The sequence below is a fragment of the Paralichthys olivaceus genome, chromosome 11 (assembly GCF_024713975.1).
Source record: "Paralichthys olivaceus isolate ysfri-2021 chromosome 11, ASM2471397v2, whole genome shotgun sequence".
Taxonomy (NCBI): domain Eukaryota; kingdom Metazoa; phylum Chordata; class Actinopteri; order Pleuronectiformes; family Paralichthyidae; genus Paralichthys; species Paralichthys olivaceus.
In genome coordinates, this window is record NC_091103.1 from 14,524,201 (window position 1) to 14,543,947 (window position 19,747).

General features: G+C 42.0%; 1 protein-coding gene across 1 annotated transcript; it reads left to right on the top strand.

The window, feature by feature from the left end:
- The first annotated feature begins 65 nt into the window (after nt 1-65).
- On the top strand, nt 66-18,248 carry mnta (MAX network transcriptional repressor a). Its single transcript, XM_020088345.2, has 6 exons — nt 66-1,791; nt 6,975-7,590; nt 8,095-8,136; nt 8,332-8,443; nt 15,068-15,260; nt 15,447-18,248. The coding sequence occupies exons 1-6, from the start codon at nt 1,719-1,721 to the stop codon at nt 16,247-16,249; spliced, it is 1,839 nt and encodes a 612-aa protein (XP_019943904.2). The 5' UTR covers nt 66-1,718; the 3' UTR covers nt 16,250-18,248.
- Nucleotides 18,249-19,747: the final 1,499 nt, after the last annotated feature.

Below are 19,747 nucleotides of genomic sequence, written 5' to 3' on the forward strand. Positions count from 1 at the left end.
TCAGGATGTTTGTGGAGCTTTTCCTGTTCCTGGACAACCGTCAGTGTTGTAGGCACCATTATTGCTCTGTAGTGGGTGACTCATTTCCTGACCAGAGTGGATAAGGAGAGAGACTTAAATATCCAGGTACATGTTTGGACGTGTAGAGTCAAAGGAAAACACACTGATCCTGGGCTTACGACATGTCCTATAGGTTATACCAGGGCTTTGAGTCCACAAGTGTGTGTGCCTGTCATGTGAGAGTTGGGCAACAGTAGATTTAAAAACACGCACTTTGTGTCCTTTTGTCACAGAATCCAGCCACTGACACTGTATTTATGTGTAAAGGTAAAACACCAGGCTAAAGTTCTATAGTTAAAAAAGTATAGTTCTATATCTATTTCTTCACATTTACAAAGAGTGAGAGTTAAATTCATGTGCTTAACTGAACATGTAAATCAGTCTGGATATTCCTGGGGGGTGGTTGGAATGGATAGATAATAATCATATAGTTTCCACTTATCAGTGTAATATCCTGTATTACCGGTTATTATGGATCTGTCTGGAGCTCAGTACATTCTGAAGAAGGTGTGTTCATCCTCAGATGACGCACAATGCATTACATAGACTTCTAGGATACATAGTAGAAGGATGCAGTGTGTGTCAGGAAAGAACGCATAACTTTGGACTTGGAGGATTTATGTGTGTATGTGTCTCTGTATTTATGAGCGTGTGCGATTTGTTGCCACCTGAAAGGTGACTGTTGAGCCCTGCTGGAGGAATGTGCTCTGCAGAGAGACACCCTGGAGTAAAGTTGTCAGATTCAGTTGAGTAAACAATACTTTAAACTGTATTTGAATGCAAGTACTTAAGTACAGTGCAAGTATCTCAAACTGTAATGAAGTACCACATTAAATTACTTAATTACTTTCCACCACTGCTGATACCTTTTTTGGTTTTTTTCTTGTTTACTCCACATGAAGGCATTTCAGGTCACTGAGTTTAAAGTGTAGGTCAGATGTAGAGGCTGAGTACATGTAGGTCAGCGGACTGAGCATCATGTTCCATCCACCAGCTGGTTAGATTTGGACTCATCTCTGTTGTGTGTGAAAGAGCACTTCATGTAAACTGCTCACAGGTGGGGTTCATACACAACATAGATGGTGGAGCCATCGCTGCTGGTTGACAGTGAACACTGATATTTAAAGTGACTGTTGTCATGGTAACTCGTTAATGTAAAAGTGTCATTTCCCCTGAAGTTCATCTTCTGGAGCAGTTGTCGTAACTAACCGTGTCTCTGGCCGCTGAACTGACGCGGTTAACGTCTGCTCCAGCGACATTTTGTGACTTTTCTCCAGCGGACTGATTCTTGAACGGACGTGAGTGTGACTCAGGCCCGCAGCTCCTGACCGTGAGTCCGGGACACTCCGCGTCCACACCTCCCTCCCGGTCGCTCCGTGTTTTCTCCGGAGGGAGGCAGCGTGTCTGTGGGCGGTTCTAAGCGCTGCGTGATTCACAAACCTTATTTGTTCCTACTACTTTGAGCGCCATCTTGTTTGTAACTCCCCTACGTAAGTGCTAGAGTTTCTGGTGAGGGGGTGTCTGGTTACCCGTTTTTTTCCAGCCTCAGTCTGGGGACCTCTCCCTGTGCTGCCCGGGCACGTAGCGCTGTTTTTGCCTCGTTGCTCTTTCTCTTGAGCATTTTGTTTTTCATTTCTATTTTTTACAACTGGACAGAGATGAGCATCGAAACGCTCCTGGAAGCAGCCAAGTTTTTGGAATTGCAAGCCCAGCAACAACAGAAAGCACGTGGTAAGTTGCTATTTTATTACATTTAAATATAATTAGCGTGTATCCCTTTGTGCTAACTGACATATATGCTTATCACGCGTAAAACCTCGTGAGAAAATTCATTTTCTGAGCCGAAGAGAAACTACATTTGTCGCTGGTGTATGAGCACCATGGTTGAACTACCTGCAGTATGCAGCTCACTGCTTTTAAACTTAAAGCTAACCCACGACCACTGAGGGGATCCTGGTTATGTAAACACGCGATATCTTACTTTTACTTTCATATTCGCTTTTTAGTACACAGACGTGCTGCAGAGTTTGACCTCAGTTAATCTCAGTTGTCTCAAATAAACAGTTAAACACACACGCACACACACACACACTGTGGCTGTTGCAGTCTGAGGAGTTACTGCATTGAAACCTGCTGCACACACACACACACGGAGCAGTGTTTATGTGCAGCAGCATCGCTCTGAACTTGTCCGATCCTCTCTGCCCCTGCTCCTCAGTGTGTTCCTGATCGTCTGCACGCACTGCAGCACATGTAAAACACGTAGAATAAATAGAAGTGCACCACGAACATGGGGGAAGGTGTAGGGCGGTGGCGCAGGGCCGAGCTTCTTTTACATAATGACCTGACATGGTCCGCCGGGGATCAAGTGACTGTATGTCAGCCCTCTGCTCTAACATGGCTGCCGCTGTTTGCATGTATATCCGCTGTGGTTGTGTTTCATGTCTCGCGCTGTCTGCATGTGTCCCGTGAATTACACGAATAGATAAATAAATAAACAAACTCCCTAAAACCTCTCAGACGCTACTGACGAGCTCCGAGTGTCTGTCGATGACGTGTACCCTCCAGTCACGCCCACACACGTTAACAGCTATCAGGGAACGAGAAGGCTGACCCCGCCCATTTCACCACGTGCGTGCTGGGCAACCCCTCCCAAAGATTGTTTATGAAGAAGATGACTCTCCTGCTCCACTAAAGCAGATTGTGTTAAACGCTTCACTTTCATGAGGATAAAACGTGACTTCTTTGATCAAAGAGAGCAGAGGCTGCAGCTCAGAGACTAAAACATGCTCCTGTTAAAGTAAAAGCATTTTATATAGAATGTCCAGTGTGTAGGATTTAGGTGGATCTACCACGAGAAATACAATGTAATGTTCATATATATAATCTCCTGCAACCAAGACTTCCACATGACTCAACCATGTGTCTACGGTAACACAGAAGGGACAAACCAGACTCTGGCTTTAGAGATACATGTGTTTTCTGAAGTGCACAGTAAATGCTTGGAAAGGAAAGGTTAAATGACGCTTATTTGGTTGCAATAGGTCACTGAATCCTACAAAGTCATCTTTATATATATTGCCCCGAGTTGGACTACATGTTTTTTGTGCCATGGCCCTCACAGTCCCCTGACCTAACCACTATTACAAATCTGTGCAGAGACCTCAAAAGACCAGGGCGTACCATAGAGACCAATAATCGCAGATAACTAGAGGGCAAGGACAAATGGACCAAAGTCCCACAAACAGGAAGTGAAAGACTGAGTCAAATCTACCTTGGAAAGGGGGTGTTACTACTTACTATGGAGAGTGGCCAAACTTTTGTTTCAGGCCCTTTTTCTTTTTTGTTATTTAAAAATGTAAAAGTTTTAAAAACACAATATAGTCAAAAAATATTTAAAAAATTGCATATGGAAATCAGGCCATCTGTTATCTACATATTATTCACAGTAACAGAAATTATGACCAGTGTTTCAAACGTTTTCATACCACAAGTGTGTGGCACATGTGTGTGTATTACATTAGAGAACTGTTACAGAGGGTGTGAATCAGCCCTTTTGCTCAAGCAGTTTAACATAACAATAGAGGAAAGATGTGCTACTACAAGCTCTAAAGCTCTATTCTTGTATATTGTACCCCCCAAAATTACCATATGTTCTACAGCTACCCTGAGCAATACATACACTTAGACTTTAGCCTTAAATGTGTGTGACAGTGGAACATATCCTTCAACCTTTTTTTGTTGTGAGTGTTTCCACAGCCATGGACCACAGTGTTTATTATTCCATGTCCTAATCAAGCAGAATTTAAGGATTTGCTCTCCTTTTATGGTAATGACAGGGTAACAACAGGTTACTGAAGTTGCTGTAAACAATATTATCTTTTATAAAATACATTACGTGAATTTCCTGTGTTGTGCGGGCTTGAATCATGCATAGCTTTTCTCTATGCGCAAAATTTCCCTCATGTTTAAACAGTCAGTACAGAGGAGATGTATTAAGGCCAAAATGCTATTAAATAGCAATTTAACATATTTCATTAAGGCCTGCATTTTCCCTCCTACTCTGATGATGGTGACATTATTGATATTTAGAACAGGGTCAGAGTGAGAGCTCCTGATTTTTTTCTCCTCTCCCTGCTCCTCTCCCTGCTCCTCCCGCCTTGCTGCATTGAGAGAGCAGAGTCCTCCCCCCTCTCTCTCCCTCTCTCCCTCCCTCCCTCCCTCCCTCCCTGCTACTGGAGAGCAGGTCACTGTGTGGAGGAAAGTAGGCCAGTGTTTCTCTATGTGCTGCTGCAGTTATATAATGTCTATAGAGAACCCTGTTGTTTTTTTTTTAAGTGTTTCATAGGTTTTCGCTCGGTAAAGGAGTCCTCTGATTAGTGTGTACTACAACATTAAATTATTGGTGTCTCATATCAAGGCGTGTCATATCTTATGAAAGCCGGCCTGCATACCAACCAGAACATCTTGTTCTTCTGATTTTCTTTTTACTTTGAAGAAAAGATTTTTGAGGGAAACATTATATACACATGCAGTAAAAAGTGACGAACAGAACTGTTCAATTTGACACCAATAAAATGTTCTCCAGAGCTAGTAAAAGCTGGAAATGTCTCTTACAGTGACAAACACGTTTGGCAAGTTAATGCACTGTCTATTAAAAAAAATAGGTTCACTACAAAAATAGAATAACTTTAAACTTGAACTGTTGGACAAATATAACCTACTATACTAAGTACTATCCACTTAAAATGTAACTGATTAATGCAAATCTTTCAAAACAATTAACATCAATTCAAGGCAGAAATATAAGAGAATAGCCTAATTCGTCTAAATATAAATCAGATTTAAGCCGTCATATAGTATAGTACGCTCAGCTGCCAGTTTATTAGGTACACCTAATAAACAGTTCACTAAACCTGTCCTCATGAAGGCTGTTTCTTTATTACGTGAGAAGGGTTGAATCTAGGACAACTGGGCTTGTTTGTAAAGACTCAGATACATTTGTGATGAACTGAAGAGACCTCCTATTCTACAAATATCTTAAAGTCTAGTTGTCCTTGATTAAACCCTCCCTGGATACATGACAGAGGATCTTCAGATGATGATTATTCTGATGGAGTACGTGATGATACAGTGTCCACAGGGGATGGTCAGTTATATGTAAAGTCATGATATTTTACAGTGTCTTGTTTTTTGTTTGGGGGAGAATCTTTTAATTTTCATGTTTCATGCATCATTGATAGCTTTGTGTTTTCAGTGGCTTTTAACAAACACGATGATGTGTAATTAACAGTTTCACTGTCAAAGAATCTGCAGTCAAGATAATATGGTGTAGTGCTGCTGCAGTGACCCTGGTCTCCTTCATAATGGTGTTAATGACAGCTACACCTCTGACTCTAACATCACAGCTGTCATAGCAACAAAGCAGCCCCTTCCTCCCACATTCATACATTATGGAGGGAGTTGGTTGAATATGAATGGGTAGTTCTACAAAGCTCTGTGATTCCAATTTTTCATGTGCATTGTGTCCAGACAAGTCTCAACTAAATAGTAGAGATGGAGTAAAAGCCAACCTCAAAAAAGTGCAAACTGTTTCACTCTTCACTACATGCCTCCTGTGTCCTTGACATTCTTTGGGACACCCTTTAACCAAAGTAAATGCTGGACATGTCTCAGTGGTAAGGCTCCCTTAGTGTGAGGTTTTGTTGGTAGAGACAGAGCAGACTTGCACCTACCTCCTGAACATCAGTGGACTGTGACTGGGATTACATTACAGCAATATCATCGCCATTAAAGCTACAGGCTCTTTTTGTTAGAGCTGCCACAGTTTAAAGTCAATTGAAGAGAAGTACCTCCGTCCCCATTAATTAAGACTTCCATTCATCCCTGTTTGCTCATCCGAAATAATGATACGTTTGCTAATGGGCAATATCATAGGCAGTGATCCTATGAAAATAGCAAGCCTTTTCTAATGATGGAGCATCCATTGCTGTTGCTGTAAGACCTTAGATCTTATCTGTAGGTGATCATTGACTGTATTGTGAGTTGATAAACACAATCCTGCCACTGACGTCATGTTGTGCCTGTTTTGAATTTTCAAGTTCCAAATTATTTTTTTTGCTGCCTTTTGTGGAGATACCCAGGGCTTTTCATCTTTACTGTTACTCTACTAAAGCTGTTTTAAGGCAAGCGCTGAACTCCATACATTTTCCTGAAATTTTCTGGAGGGGCCATACTTGAGCAGCAAATGCCTGAGTCCGTTTGTCTTTTTTTGCCCCCTACTAATTTCTTGAAAATGTCAGAGTTAGCCCCTGTGAGAATACAGCTGGAAAGTGGGCGTATTGATAGCGTTTCTAACCTGACGGTCGCAAAAGTGAAAAACAATACAAATCCCTTAGGATGAGAAAGAGGAGCCATAAATGTAGATGTGGAAGATGTCAACTTAGAAAGATGAGATTTGAGAGCTTTTGGTGATAATTGCAGACACAGGTGTGAACATGCTATCTCTGTAGCAGAATTTACAGTATATGTCACCTTCTTCCTCCTGCGTGCTCTATTGAAGCAACGCCCCTAATATGAATGTTCCAGACTTTCCCCTGTCTGACCCGGACAATCTCCTGCTGCATTCTTCATATGTGAAACTCTGGAAAATGTCTGGACACAATTTTACAGACATTTTTATAGAGTTCATGTCTGAAAACAACTGAAAACCAATGTGGCAGCTAACGTGCCTTTGGGTTAGTGTGTCACTTTTTTGTGAGTTGTAATTTTATGTCTGGTGTTTTCCCTACACATACTGTGCTGAATTATTATTTTTGTCATAAAATAAAGGGTATTCATATGGAGTACCCTGATTTATAGGAGCTGAATAGCTGTGGTATTTGTTCTGTTAACCTGTTGTTTTTCTTCTACAGAAGATGAACTAAAGGAAAAGCTTCACCTGGAGCTGATGACTGTGCAGAGACAGTCAGATGTGATCTATAACTCAACAATCCACATCAACAATGTCTCTAAAGCAGAAGTGCTCCGCACTGAGTTCTGCCCGGCCCCCACACCGCCCTCTCTACCTACCGCCCCCATGCCTATTGCTGTCATCCCCATCCCTGTGGTCACCCCCAACCCTGCAGGCTCTCCCACTCTGCCTCTGGCCACACTCTCCCCTCCAGCCGCTCCTCCACTGGCCTCCCCAATGAGAGACCCTCACTCCCCTCAGGAGGAAAGTGCCGTTGGCCTGCTGAGCCCTTCACAGCCCAAACCTGACCACCCAATCCCTGTGCTGACCGCCAGCCACAACCGGCTGATACAGAACCATCACCACCCACAGCTCATCGCCCCAACTAACAATACTAAACTACAGCAGCAGTTGGTCCAACGCTATCCTGGCTCCATTGTGTCACCCCCACAGCAGCACGCCTTACTCCCACAGTTGGGCCCTGTGCTCCAGCAGGCTCCACTACAGAACGGCTCCATCAGTCGGGGGAGTCCTCCTGATGATGCCCGCCAGCTCGACAACAAGAAGAGGCCTGGAGGGTAAACCTGTTTATTTGTTTACATTTTTACTAAAATATATAACTTTAATTGATTTGTTTGTTTTTGTCAATCAATATCAGCCTTTAAAATGTTAAACATTGATGAAATGATAAGAAATCCAGATGTGTTTCTGACCTGCAGACCCCTGAAACATTAGTGAAGATTAGCATCTGTGTAGCTGCTACATTATTGGAATAGAGTAATCTTAGTAATTTTAGAGTTAAAGATTTATTATTGTTAAGGCTAGAATTATTAATTGAGGAATTTCTAAGAGCTGACCAGAGACCTTCAATTTTAAAGTAGAATTTTTGTGCATGTTACAATATCTTTATTCACCCTAGATAAAACAAATTCTCCTTGAGTCATCTTAGATTTAATACTGTCCTTGTACTTTCTGATAGAAATAACATGAGAGAGCTCATCTGTGGATGATTTTGATAATTTTTGTCATGTTGCCCTTTTGGAGACCAAATTCTCACTGTGCTCTCGTCTGTGCTCTTACAGGGCAGGCACAAGAGAAGTGCACAACAAGCTTGAGAAAAACAGGTGGGTTAAACCTGTCGGCCACAGGGCCTTCTGTAACAGAGGGTATTTACACTGTTGAATTAGAATGATTGTATTTCCAAATGTCTTGTTCCATATAGCACTTTGTAATTGATGCATTTGTTTGGAATGGTTTAATTTTAGAACCTCCTGTACCATAATGAATGTTTCATGTCCTGTCCCCTCTGTGTCCCTCAGACGAGCACACTTGAAGGAGTGTTTCGAGACACTGAAAAAGAACATCCCCAACATAGACGAGAAGAAAACCTCCAATCTGAGTGTGCTGAGGAGTGCACTGAGATACATTCAGGTAAGCTGCTGGTGTCTGAGGTTTGGTCACTGTTTCATGCGTACACTTTTTTAAACAGTAGTTACTAATTGCTAAAAGACCTTATGTTAACCGTTTATTGTAATATGAATGGCTTGGACATTTTTACTTGGATGAGATTTGGGTCAGTGTATGGACAACCTGGCACTGGACCATGTGGCTTAAAGTTCTGTACATGGTCTTTGTTGTAATACATCTGTAATTTACACAACCATCCAGCATTTCCTGTCTTTTGTGTTTCTATATGAATCTAAAAAACATTTTGTACCATTTTTCAATGACTTTTTGTTTTAATATTGGAAAGTTTGTCATGTCTACAAATGATCATTTTGAGTCTGGTGCTAGGTAGGAGAGTAAAGTGGTTGTAACAGCTGATGCAAAGTTCCACCACTGGCCTATTTTAACGCTCAGACTGTGACTGTGCTGCTCAGCATGTCAGTGTTTACTGTGGGTAATTTTTTCCCTCCTATAGACAGTAGGTCATGTAGGGTGGCAGGTTTATTTATGAGATGCAAATTCACCCATGCGCCCAGACTGGCATCAGGTTTTGCAGCTTCGGTATTTATACTGCAATTATTTGTATTGCATATAAACCAGTAGAATTAATTCTTTTATTGTATTTGTGCGTGATATCCCTGATTGGTTATGAGCTTTTAAGGGCTCTATGAGAAGACTCTCCTGTAGTTGCTCATATTATTATATAACTTTGGTGCAGATTTACTCAACAAAACATTTAGCAGTGGACAGTGCTCTGAGTAACAGCAGTCTGGTGATTTCTCTCTGTGTGTGGATACTGAGGGAAACTAGGACAGCGTGGGTGCACAGCTCATCACCCAAACTCCTTCCCTCTGCCACCTCTCTGTGTGATTAAGCAACACACAGTGTACAGGGTTCTGTGTTCAACTGGCAGACGATCCTGCCTCCTCCTTTCTCCTGTCAAACAACAGCCGAGATGGACATCGGATATATTTAAATCAAATAGACTTAATGGGGAAAAAAAATCACTCGTATGTCCCTCTTTGTCACAGGGTGTCTTTTTACACTGGCCTGGCTGGGGGTGGAGTAAAAGATACACATCTTGCATGCAAAAAAAAAAAAACCTCTCCTGAACACTTCCTCTTCCTTCTGTACTCCTGTCCTTGACCTCCTCTGGGCTGGCAGCAGAGAAGCAGCCTGCAAACAAAAACTGGGCTCAGCACCACATTTCATTTGATGTATGTTACTCATTGTCTTTAGTGTTAATTTGGAACTAAGGACAGTGGTAGTAGTGGCTGAATATGATCAGTTTCCCACAGTGACGTTCCTGGCTCTTGCTTTACTGTCACAGTTCAAATTCCACTTCCTCATTTAATGTCAAAGCGCAAATGACTCAGCAACTATGACTTAAACCTTGCCTGCACTGTTTTGCAGTATGGTTGTGTCTGAGTTTTAAGTTAAACAGAGATATACAGGGGTTTGTGTTTTTAATGTCATGTAGTATATTTGTTCCTAAAGGCATTCCCCAGAGGCTGTAGTGGCACACCAAAAGTCGAGGCTGTAAAATAAGTCGTGATGCATGAAAGCTCCTCCTCTCTACTCCCCCTCCCTCCCTCCATCCTGCCTCGCTGAGCTTTTATGGCCACATGAGCAGCAAGCACATGGCTAGCCTGATCCGCGTGACGTCACCCCCTGTGCTGGGCCCCCGCCCAGTGCTGCAACAGTCAGGACTCGTCGTACCAGCAGGCTTAGCTGCCAGCCGCAGGGAGGAATACGAAGCGGTAAACACAAGGTTCGGTTTACTCTGCTCTGGCTTTGTTTCCCCCTCGATGCAGATAGAGCTCACTCCTCTGCTGCTTGTCCCCAAATGCCAATCTGAAGCATGTTGTGCCATCTTCTGGGGAAACGGAGGACATGAGTAAAAAAGCGTGTATGTTTAAGTCTCTGCTGCACTGTTGTGCAGATACATTTTCTACTGAAGCATGGCCTTAGAACAAAGGTGCACTGATAATTTGATCAGATTTTAAACGTCACTGCGTTGTAAAAAGCTCAGTGACACTTCTTTTGATTTTGAGTAAAGACAGTTGACCATCCGTATGTTGTATCTTTCACCAAGTAAATTAAGATTTTTCAGTGAAAAGAAGAAAAACCTCTGTCAGCAGGGTTGTTTCCTGCTCAGTTTCTTTTTTGAAATATGAACACCCACATGATAGTACTACAGCTATATTAGTTATAGTGCAGATTTGTTGTTTTATCTCACAGGAGTCTAACTTATTATAATAATTATTCTGTACTGCAGTATGGTCTGGACTAGTGCCCAGTTAGGTCTAAGCCAAGATGAGTTAATTGTGGCAGATATGACCAGCACAAGCTCGTACACAAGCAGTGCCTTGCAAAAGCAGTTATTTTTCCTCAGACAAGCCTTTTATTGTTGAAGTTGGACACCACGTGAAATCTTCTGTTCCACCTAGAAGGCACAGTAAGACATGGGTTTATGGTTACCACCACACTGTCACAAGACCTCTGTGGAGAAGCCTGATCAGTCAGCCAGGCTGTACAGCATGTCTGCAACGTGGCCTCCACTGCCCCTGGCCCTTTAAGAAAACCTAGCCTTGTGCTTTCTGTCCCAGGCTGCTGCAAATGTGAGTCAGTGAGTACAGCTTGTATTGCTCTCTTTCAATCGTCTGCTATCTGCTGCTCTCCCCCTCCCCCTCCCGTTCTCTTTGGGGCCATGTGCTCGGCACTCGCATTGCAGTGTGACAGCACTTGATCGGTGTTTACCTTGCGCACGCACACGCTCACACATAATGCAGCCTATCACCGCGCTGAACTAGATTTTCTCAAATGAGGCCGAGGTGTTGCCTTGTCTCTGTGGAGGGTGGAGCCATACGCAAAGAAACAAAAGGTGCTTGGCACATAGTGTCCTACCAACCTGGTGATTAACACTGATTAAGTCATGTGGGATCAATCTGCTACAGACTTGGTTATCAGGTGTAACCATGGTTAATCTAGACTAGTTTCTAAGGAGACGAGCTTGGTGTTTGTTCAATCCACCATCAGCACTGTAGCAGGGAGAGTTCAGTGGGTCTTGGTGTTTGTGGAGTGTTTCTCTCTCTCTCGATGAGTCATAGTTAGTGGCACGCACAGTTGTGGCTCCACTCATGTATGACTGCCTGCTAATACATGAGTGCAAGCGGGAGGCAGACAGTCCTTTTTGGTGCATGTGTTACATTCAGTACACACTTTACTAACACATTTTATTCCGCTCCACTGACAATCCTTTTTATTCTTTTAGAACATCTATTTTCAATTTATCTGAAAACAGTAACATCTACAATTATAGCCAGACTGGCTGTTGAAATAAACCTTTATGTAGAAACACTGAGAAAAGTACATTGCACCTATGGCACATGGTGTGCATGCTTTTAGGTTACTGAGGAAACCTTATAGGGTTTTTAGCTGTTTCCATGACAACCAAAGGTGGGGGCATTTCAGTATGCGGTCATGTGTTGAGGACGAGGCCACTGCAAATGTTGTGACTGAAACATGGATATTCCCAGCTCTTCAAGTCGAAAAAGAGAGACTGTTAATAACTGGTCCTGAGTGACACATGTTCAGATGTTCATATATTGTGTATTTAGGTTGATATCGGCTCATGAATGTGTGTGTCTGACAAGAGGTAACAAGAAACTGCAGTACTGAAATGTTAAACTAAGTTGGAGGTAACACAGAAGCAGGTTCACTTTTACATACAACTCCTCCACGCTAGAGCACTTACAATATGAAGACATCTATCTCAGTCAAAGGAAAATAATCCCAGGATGTGCTTCAGAATACTTTATCAATATTTAATTCCTAACTGTCAAATCAGTATTGGCCTTAACTCCAGGTACCATTCTTATCCTTGATTAATAGATTAAACAGTGTCTGTAGATTGGTGAGTTCTTGTTCACATCTTTCCACTACTAGTGTGATATGTGTCTAGGGCTGGGTGATAAAACGATAGCGACAATTATTGCAATATAACTTTTTCTTGATAGAAATATAATACATGGTCATATATAACTTCAATAGAACTAATTCTATCCATGTTTTGACAGACAACATGCACAGCCATTGACAATGACAATAGCACCGAACCAATCGTGGCTGGAATAGGGTTACACTCACATCATGTTAGATTGACACACACAGCACAGAGTGTAGGAGGAGCAGCATACGTGCTAATGTTTGGCCTCCTGCAGAGAGGAGAACGACTTCATCGATAAAGCGACAGAACAGAATTCATTCATGTTTTCAACTTTGTTCATTGTTTTAGCAGTTTTCTACCACTGAATAATTATAACCAGCGCTGCTTCAGAATCAGACAGACACACATTAAAGGTCGGGTCGTCCTGTGTCAGAGTCTCTGTTGGAGTCTACTTCCTCCTCACTCCTCCTCTGACCTGCGCTTATTTACACTTATAATAAACACCATCACTGATCACAAGTTATTAGAACATGTACAGGACTGACTTTACTTTGTGTTTGTTTGATTCGCTCTAGTTTATGAGACACATGTTTAAACCTGCTACACAACACAAGACATAACGTGACGCGTCAGTCAGGAGATCAGAGTTAAAGTGACCAGATTGATCCGTAGTTATGATCCGACACCATCGATTAATAACTATTTTAGAATTTAGGACTAGATGTTGAATATCCTATCCGATTATCAGTTCTTGTGTGAAGAGGGACAGAGATGAACACATACACAGAAGGTTCATTTTTCCCACAGATTTACAACATAATGTAACTTCATTGTTGTAGATGAAGCGACACCCATTATCCAGGAACATAATGTAAAGATTTTTATAAAGATCAGATCTACATGTGAGTGATTGGAAACCAACTAATTTTTCATGATATTTAAATGCAGTCTCATAAAGTCTAAACAAATCAAACAAACTCTAAGTTACTTCATGTACTGATCAGGTCCTGAGACAAACAGGTCATCACCTTGTCCTGAGGCCCTCTTCCTGCCTTCATTCCTTGGAATGGAGTCTTGCGGTATCCATGAAACAGTGTGTGTGTGTAAACTCCAACTCGCTCCCAGTCTCAAACAAACTTCTTCAGCAGTAGTAGATGCGTATGTACTGCTAACACCAGCCATTCTGTGCCGTGTCTGTGGAGATGTCAAAAACGTGAGCGGCATTCACAATCATATGTAAACTGATTCATTCAGTTCAGCGTTCACTAAAAATATGAACATGCACAACACTGACTTGCGCAAAGTAATGCACCTCAGTGCAGTGGCGCTGATTTGATTTATATCGTGATATATAGTGATATTGACTGATATGAATTCTTGTGATAAGATTTTGTTCCATATCGCCCAGCCCTATGTGTCCGAGTTTGAGTGTGAACAGCCCCAGTAAGACACAGCCAAAGCATAGAGCTATTGGCCTGTGTATTTCTAATCCTTGATAAGAACTAGAGACAGGTGCCGAATCAAAGAAGGCCCGCCTTTTGTCCCCCTTAGCTATTTATGTACGGGCATATTGTGCTGCAGATGCACTCACGGGCCATACACAGCCAATTTAACACACTGTACGACTAATGCCACGCACAGATTAATCTCTATCACACAGACATACACAGTGGCATGAACATCAGCAGGAATTCCAGTCGTCGAGGCTTTATGATCCTTATTCATCAGAACGTTGGTCATATACTGTATTTCATACAGAGTCACTTCCTTGAGCCTCGAGGCCAGAGAGCGTGCTGGATACGTGTCATAAATTACATGAAGTGTTTGATTTCAAAACCCTAATCCTGAACAACATAATTCTATCCTATTGGTACTCTAAGCCAGCAGTGATTCATTAAGAAATGCGTTCTTTGCATAGTATTTTGGTGCTTTGTCTTGGTTTAATTTTATTAATTCAACTTAACGTTCCTCCTGTTGCTGTGAACAGGGAAGTCCACCTCAGTGTTTAGTTTGCTGTGTGTCAGCTGACGGGTTAAGGGAAATTGGGTCACAGAAAGCCACTGCCTGGAAGCACCTCTTACTTTCCATACTCATCCACTCCCTCCCTCCCTCCCTCCCTCATTCCCTCCCTCGTGCTCCTGTCGCTCTGTTATTTTGTTCACTGCACACTGGCTCTGGTTTATAATTTATTACCATTTATTATTATAAGTCATTACTTGTTGGACATATTCCTGATTAATTAGCTATTAAGATAGGCAAGCATTATGCAAGCTTTTTCTGATGGAATTTTGAAGTAAACACAGTGAATTAACACAATAAATCATAATACAATATAATGACGGTGATAAAAATGTATACCAAACAAGTTTTAAATTAGTTTTTCTTTTCTATTTTCATATGTAACACTTAATATTGCCCAAAAGCTCTGTAAAAATCCCTGTGTTGGCAGCGTTTTTTCAGCCTGATGCTAAGTTTTTAATATAGACATATCACTATATTCAAAAATACCTCAGTCTAATACAAACTCACCAACTAAGGCCTTAAACATTAAACTCAAATTCAATCAGGACCTCCTGTCAAAAGCCCAGTTTCACAAAGACATGATTTCATGTGGAGATGCTTTGTTGGATTATTACAAAACATTGACTTTCTCTTCTCAGACATTGAAGCGGAAAGAGAAGGAGTACGAGCATGACATGGAGCGGCTGGCCAGAGAGAAGATCGCCACGCAGCAGCGATTAGCAGAGCTGAAGAATGACCTGAGCCAATGGATGGATGTAATTGAGATCGATCGTGTCCTCAGACAGACGGTTCAGCCTGAGGAGGACCAGGCCTCGACCTCGACTGCCTCAGGTAGGCTGATAGTCAGGGAGGAGCCACTGTAGTCCTCCCCCTGTATATGATTTAAGACTATTTAAATAAATGTTCATCTTGAGCAAATTTTTATTAGTTGGAGCGACAAACCTCTTTATTAATGCAGTTGCAAAAATCACAGTATTGGTTATACTAAGTGAATACGCTCACCTATTTATGTTGCAGAAGGTGAAGACGTCATGGAAGATGACCTAGATGAGGAAACTGCACCAAGAGCACAGGCAGCTTTACCCACAGTGCCTCAAACCATGAAACCTGAGCTGCACAAGAGTTCAGCACCTGCTCAGACCCCAACCCTGACCCCCGCCACCACCACTACCTCCTTCATCACCCAACACATCTCCATCCAGCACAAACCCCGTCTTCAGCCTCACCCGCTGCCAATGAATCTTCCACAGCCAGTTCCAAAGTCTGTAGCTGTACCTACACTCACAGCCACGACATCCAGCACTCTCACCACCCCCAGTCAACCCCTGATCCCCACCCAGACACAGATGGTGACGACGCCCAGCCTACACCCCACAGTTATTGCCCACGCTTCAGTGTCCCATCCCTCAGTCATCCAAGCAGTCAACCATGTCATCCAGGGAGGGGGTCCCAAACACATTGCCCACCTGGCTCCCTCAACCACGACCTCTGTCCAGTTAGCCCCTGGCCACCAACCCATCGGCCACATCACTGTGCATCCGGTGGCACACCTGAGCCCACATCTACCTGCCCTCTACCCCCAACAGGTAGCTGTCACACAATCAGCTGTGGTGAGTCACATCACCCACACGTTAAACCATGCCCACCCCCAGGTGAATGGCACTACCCCTAGCCAGCCAACTGCCACCATCATTGGCAAGCAGACAGCAGTGAGCACACAAATGGTGGCCCACCACCCACAGCTGGTGGGTCAGGCAGTGCTCAACCCTGTGACAATGGTGATGCCCCCCTTCCCCATCAGCGCTGTGAATATACTCTGAGCGATGCCAACGGGACCACCAGTGCTCAGAGACGCCCCCACGACAGGGGACAACCACAGGCCTTGGACCAGGCCCTTTACGAGCCCACAGTGACGGCAGGAGAAGTGACAGTACATGAAGCATTACAGCTGTTAAAAAGCAACCAGGATCATTCCTAAAACAAAGTACAAACCCTTCAGTACCAGTGTCCTGAAACATGGGATATACCAGACTGCATGTGACTGATGGTCGTTGTGTTCAGTGTGTGTGTGTGCGTGTGGAAATACACAGAAGGCAGATCTGCAGTTTTAGTTACTGATTAAGACGAAGCTATAGTCTATTTCACATGAGTTTTACAAAAACACCTCCGTTTAGCGAAGATATACGGAATAGTGTCCATAACAGCGTCCTGTGATAGAATGTCTGTAGGTTGGTGGTTAGACTCCCTCTTATCACTTCGACTGCTGTGGATCAACCAATAGCAGCTCATGCACTAGAGAGGCTAGAGTGAGGTTTGAGAGCAGTGACTGTGTAAGATCAGAGTGCTGGAGCAGCCATAGGCAGCACGTTGGGAATGTGATTTAGGAGAGCTCCTCCTCTCCAGCAGAGGCACATGCTGCAGGGCTGGAGCTAAACTGTGGCCAGAACTCCATCTTGTGCACTGGAGCTGCAGTCCTCAGTGATCACACATAAAGCAACAGCTCCACCTGCTGGCTGTTTGGGTGAATTAAAACTACAATCCCTGTAATGGTGGAAAGAATTCCTCTAAATGAAATATAATGCTGATGGTAGTCACTTAAAGAACATGCAGTTTTGGAATTAAAGGACAATCAACTTGTACCTATTTCTAATATTTGTCCTTCAAACAAACAAGCAACTGGTTTTAGGATGAAGTTTTTTTTTTGTCACCACTGTTTTAAAAATTATTTCCATATCTTCATGACCCCTCCATTCAAGTGTCCCAGCACACAGTGGCTTATTTAAAAATTAAACGTGGCAGCAAAAAATACACAGTCAAAGTTGAGTGTTTAGAGATTCTGAATGTGAAAACCTAAAAAAAAGGTCCATAAAATAGTGAAGTGTGTTTCTATGCTGTCTTTGTAGGGCAAATGGTGTAGACTGTGTGTTTGCATGCTGTGGATGCATGCCATGGCTTAGTTTGTGTAATGATTATTTGCAAAGTGAGGACATTGTTGTGGTTGCAGTAAGATTTTTTGGGCTCAGAGCTGAAGCTCTGTCATTCATACGTTTGGGTTGAGATCAGTACAAAGTGATTTCAGCAGCTGACATATATCCAATCCTTGTTTTTTTAATACCATCCTTTTTTCAAAGCTAGCACTGTGAAAATCAATGTTTGTCTCAATGAGCAGCAACCCCACAGTTCAGCGTAGCACTTGAACAGCAACACGCTGTGCTCTGATTTAATCTGAATGTACTGATCGGCAAAAGGATACTGAGCAGCGCACTCACCAGAAGTTTATACCTTTTTTGTTTTTAATAAAAAAATGTGATTACTTTATTAAAGTATCATGTGTATGTAAAGTGTAACATTTAAGAATGATTTTGTATTTCAAGATTTACTGTTTCATCTAGAGCATAACGTCTTCTGTTCAGTATACATTTTATAATATAGCTTTTTTTCTGGGACCATGTACAGTGCTGTATGTCAGAACAGACCTCCCACACTGATACCACATTCGGCCACTTTGGAAAGTATTCACCCTTAAATTTCTATATGTTTTGTTCTGATGCAATATGATATCAGCAAGTTCTTTAATTTCAAATGCATTTTATAACCATATTGCAGCAAAACCAAACGTGTGAAAGTCTACAGGGATTCAGGTACTGGAAGAAGCAACATTAATACATGTCTTTTCCCTATGGAGAAAGTTTACATTGTATATAGACTGTAAATGTTGGGCTGCATCTAGATCTAACTGTATTATGTAAAAAGCTGGGGAAAATATCAAATGAAAAATTTATTAAAAATATACTTAATAAAATTTATTATGTTTAAAAATGCCTGAAGACATTTTCTTTCAGGATCTCAGCAATTAAAAGATGTTTTTTTATTTGGCATTTAAGAAAAGTCAGAATAAAATGGTGATTTAATACTTTTAACAACTACTACTAAGGGGATTCAAAAATTGTGTCCATTCCATTTACAGAAGTGATGGTAGATTAAATGTTTGTCACACTGATGAAATGTCAATGATTAACAACAACATTAACAACATCAGATTTACTCGAGGCCTGTTGTTGACTTCATTAGTTATTAATTTACCATCCTGGGTGAACAGACGTATAGACTCCCTAAATATACAGTCTATGGCTGACACCTCACTGAAACACGTCTCCGTACTTACTGATAAGTGTTAAAGTTAAAAGCTCATCGTGAATATAAACATAGAATTTAGCGGAAACATCCTTCAGTGTGGCCCAGGATGTATTTTGTTTATGTTCACACTAAAAAAGAGCTGCATGTGTTAAGAACATAGCCTGTATACAAAGAGGCTGAGGCTTGTCTTCTTGTCTACTTTTTAGGAGGAAAGATACAAGATACATAATATGTCCAATTTAATCTGTAGTTCAGGTGGGACATTTTGATAACTTTACAAAATGACACATATCTAAGAGTTTTAATCTTAATCTAGTGGTGAAGTTGCATGTTGCAGATGATTACCCCCTCAGCTCACCCTCCCAAACATGAGAAAACCTGTGGTATACTGCAGTTGTCATAAAAACTCAAAAGCTGTTTGGTTTGTCCAGTCTGGACGACCGTAAAAAACACGGCGGCCTCTGTAGAGATATAAAGTATTTAAATAAAAAGGCCTGATTCTGGGGTAAAGAAAACTACAATTAATACAATTTAGATGAAACAAAGCAGTGATCTCAAGGGTTGTTTTACATTCAATTTCAGCTAATAGATCCCTTTCACCTAAATCTTACACAATGGACCTTTAAGAAGAAATACGAGGGAAAGTGAATGAATGGATGGAGCATCCCAGTGACAATAACGCTTTCACAAAAGTTTGAAAATGTTCTGAAGAGAAGCTGTACTACACATCAAGCTAGCTCTCTAAAGCACTTCAGGAATCATGCTATCTGCTTCGCGTGTGACAAGAAACACGTTTCAGTGGTGTAAACAAGACGATGGTAGATGGACATTCACAACTTGAAGGATAAGAATTGACTCACGGTTTTTCTTGCGTCATTAACTTCCCGTTTGTTCCTCGGCGAAATGACGCTAACCTCAGTAAACCGTCCAAGACCAGTTCAAGCTGGCTAGCTAACAGGTCATCAGTTAGCCGTTAGCTCCAACTGAAGCTAATTGCTTTGCTGTTAATAAAGCAGCAGCCGGTGATAAGACACTAGTGAATCATTCAACTAGTAGGAATGAGTTCCACTAACTAGTTCACTAGTGACACACTACAGGTGTTAGACACCTGAGGGGGCGGGGCCTCTGATCAGCCGCCTTCACAGAAGTTTTTTTTTAGCTTAACTGCAAAATATAAACAG

Coding starts and splice junctions, on each gene's coding strand:
- mnta (XM_020088345.2), top strand. CDS start 1,719: ATGAGCATCGAAACGCTCCTGGAAGCAGCCAAGTTTTTGGAATTGCAA. Junction 1,792..6,974: donor GCAACAACAGAAAGCACGTG/GTAAGTTGCTAT, acceptor TTTCTTCTACAG/AAGATGAACTAAAGGAAAAG. Junction 15,261..15,446: donor CTCGACCTCGACTGCCTCAG/GTAGGCTGATAG, acceptor TTTATGTTGCAG/AAGGTGAAGACGTCATGGAA.